The sequence below is a fragment of the Cydia strobilella genome, chromosome 21 (genome assembly GCF_947568885.1).
Source record: "Cydia strobilella chromosome 21, ilCydStro3.1, whole genome shotgun sequence".
Lineage (NCBI taxonomy): Eukaryota > Metazoa > Arthropoda > Insecta > Lepidoptera > Tortricidae > Cydia > Cydia strobilella.
The window spans coordinates 4,277,381-4,280,558 of NC_086061.1; the positions used below are offsets into that span (position 1 = coordinate 4,277,381).

General features: G+C 41.1%; 1 protein-coding gene across 1 annotated transcript; it reads right to left on the reverse strand.

Moving 5' to 3' along the window:
- Nucleotides 1-854: 854 nt before the first annotated feature.
- LOC134750850 (uncharacterized) lies at nt 855-1,772 on the reverse strand. The gene has a single exon (XM_063686084.1). It carries the CDS (start codon nt 1,734-1,736, stop codon nt 993-995), a length of 744 nt encoding a protein of 247 aa, XP_063542154.1. The 5' UTR covers nt 1,737-1,772; the 3' UTR covers nt 855-992.
- Nucleotides 1,773-3,178: the final 1,406 nt, after the last annotated feature.

Genomic DNA, 3,178 nt, shown 5'->3' on the forward strand with positions numbered 1-3,178 from the left:
GAATACATGTATTAAAATCCCCCATAATAATATGATGGGTATATGATGGCATTAAATCCTCAAGAAGCTTTTCAAAAGACGCAAAGTAATTAACTTGAAGGGAGGGAGAATAAAAAACACCTAAAAGAACTTTAGAGTGAGATAGGCTCAACTCTAGAAATAAATACTCCGCGGTGACAGAAGGGGATTGAGCAGACATACTTAAAATGGAATACGGGATATGGGATCGGAGATAAATAGCAACACCCCCACCTCCTCTGCCAGAGCGATCATTACGGATTAAACAAAAACCGGGCAGCGAATAAGAGGTAGACGAGAGGCAAGGCTTGAGCCAAGACTCGGAGATCAAAATGGCGTCAATACGACTTAGTTCAAAAGTTAATAAAAAATCATTAAAGTGGGCGGGAATACTTTGGGCATTTATATGCACGACATTAAAGTTTTTGGGAACGTCAGAAAGTTGTTGGTCAAGTAAGTCATGAAGAGAGGGAGGGAGGCTATGAAAGCTATCATCACAATCAGAGGAAGCAGAAACAAAGTCACTATTTTCGTTAGAATCGTTAAAGTTTGCCATTTATGGATAAATATATATAAAAATAAATAAGTATTATAAAATAATAAATATAAAAAATAACTAAGACTAACAAATGCACTAAAATTATTTCCAACGACCCGCCAGCAGTAACTGAATATTATATGATACAAATTTTAAAGTAACAACAAAACGCAATTTAGTAAGTGGCAACACTGATACATGTCAAGTGTCACTTGTGACATTTATCACTACTGTCAGTGCCAAGCGAACAAGAAATTTATAACGATAGGTGAAATATTAACCGACAGAAGTGTAAAGTTGTAAAAAATAATAACGTAAGAAGAGGGTAAAAGAGAAATTCGCACAAGATATTACACGGCCAAAAACAAGAGTCAAATTGAAATGTAGAAACAGGAAACTTACTCGACAACTAACAACACAATAATAACACTATTCCTCAAACACGGGGCTTAATAGCTCCCTGACGCTTCACCCTTTTGTCTGGCTTGTTAGCAGCCGGGCCTGGTACCGCCGCTGTACTAACGGCGGGTTGGGACTCCGGCGCCGGCTTGATGGAGTCGAGATCAGCGAGTGACGACACGCAGCGGCGTTCCCCTTCCTTAACTTGAACGTAGACACTGCCGTCCCGCGTAAAACAGTTACGAACACCGAGACGTTCACGGGCAGCCATGAAGACGTCGTGCCGGGGTTTAGTCAAAAACTCTGACACAATCACGCCCGTTCCTTTCAAGGCGGTTTTGCTATACCACACATCGTTGCGATGAGAAATGTCGCGAAACTTCACTAACACGCATCTGGTCTGGTTTTTATGAGGACGCCCCATACGGTGACTCCGGGATATGTCATCAGTTGTGAGCTCGCTCTTCAAATGGGTCCTCAGCAATCCCACGACTCTTGCCGAAGTATCCTCACCATCTTCCTCAGCAACACCATGAAAGAGGAGAATCTTGCGCCTCGACCGCATCTCCAGGCTGTCAACTTGATGGCTGAGGAACTCCACTTGTTGCTGAAGTGTCTCCAAGGCTTTAATTATAAATGATCGGAAAGCCTCAAACTGCGCAGCAACAGAAGAGACGGTGGGACTCCCCGGAGTAGCCATATCTATTTGTGCCTGGAACTCCGCCATCCTTGTGTTGAAGCTCACAGACATCTCCTCCACGGACTGCTTGATGGACTTCATTGTCAGTTTAAAGTGCAGTGAAAGTGACTTAACACAGTAAACAGTGTCAACCTTATTAAAAGTGAAATTAGCAAAGAGAACTGCTGGTAGGTAAAAAGTATCAACTAAACATTAATTTAATTTTGATTTAAGGCCAAAATATTTACTTTTTAATAATTTAAATAAAAGTTTTATCAGCTGATGTGTACTCGTGTTTCTATGCCTACCCTCTTTTTTTTCTGCCCTACCTACCCTCTTTTTAATACTGTTTAAAGTGTAATATCGATAGCTTATTATACAGTAAACTAATGTGGTAGTGTGCAGTAAATGGAGAATTAATCTTGAACGTTAACCACCATTTTGGAGTCAACGGCCGGTAGTCCACGTGTTTCTTGTAAAGTCCAGCTATCGCTTTATAAGAGCTAATAAAATCACTTTACACTGTCTTCTACTAACCGTACAATTTTAATCGTATTTAAGGCTCCTAAGACCTTGATACTGGCAAGATAGTCCCCCTGGACTGAAGAATGGAATGGAATTTTAAAAGAATGAATGAATGAGAACGAGACGTGGACATTAACCCAGCGTGATAGAGACAGATTAAGCGCTTTTGAAATGTGGACATGGAGAAGAATGGAAGGTATAAGCTGGAAGGAGAGGAAAACGAATGCAGAGGTACTGGATTTGGTAGGTGAGAATAATTGAAAACAGAAGGGGAAACATGTTGGGGCACTTGATACGGCACGATACTTACATAAAGTCTATAATAGAAAAAAGGAGAGGCAGATGAAGACAGAGACGTGCGTTTTTGGACCAAGCCAAAGAGAAAATCAACGTAGTGATGTATCAGAAGCTCAAAACAGTGGCAGAAAGAAGAACGGAGTGGCGGTTACTCCACCGACAAGAGCCAGGCTCTTAAGAATTATGATGTTGATGAATGAATGAGTACTTTTCGTAGAATCTGTCATCCCAATACAATATACATTTTACTTTTCGTTTAGCGTTTGTCGATGTACGATTGCCATATTTGTCATCTTAACCAGGCCTGGTTAAGACCTAGAGACCCTAGACTTCTCCAAGGAGGCTTAGCGCCACTTGCACCATCCCACTAACCCGGTGTTAACCCGTTAAACCGTTAACCCAGTGTCAAATTGTACTGGTAACCATGGTAACTCCGGTTAACCCCTGGTTAGTAGGATGGTGCAAGTGGCGCTTAGTGTTACAGTCCCATTTTCGGGTTCAGCGTTACAGTATTAACGCTAGGTGTAGGTATGTAGGTTTTCTCACGATATTTCTTACGAGTTCCAAAAGGCAAATAAACATAAATATATAGATATAACAATAGATATCGATTAGAAAAAAGGTGCTGTCTTCACTAAGTGCGGCATACAGTGTCTAAAATCGGCCAGCAATAACCGTAGCAGGTAAGTAAAACTTGGTATTAGACCCGGAAAGACAAAGGG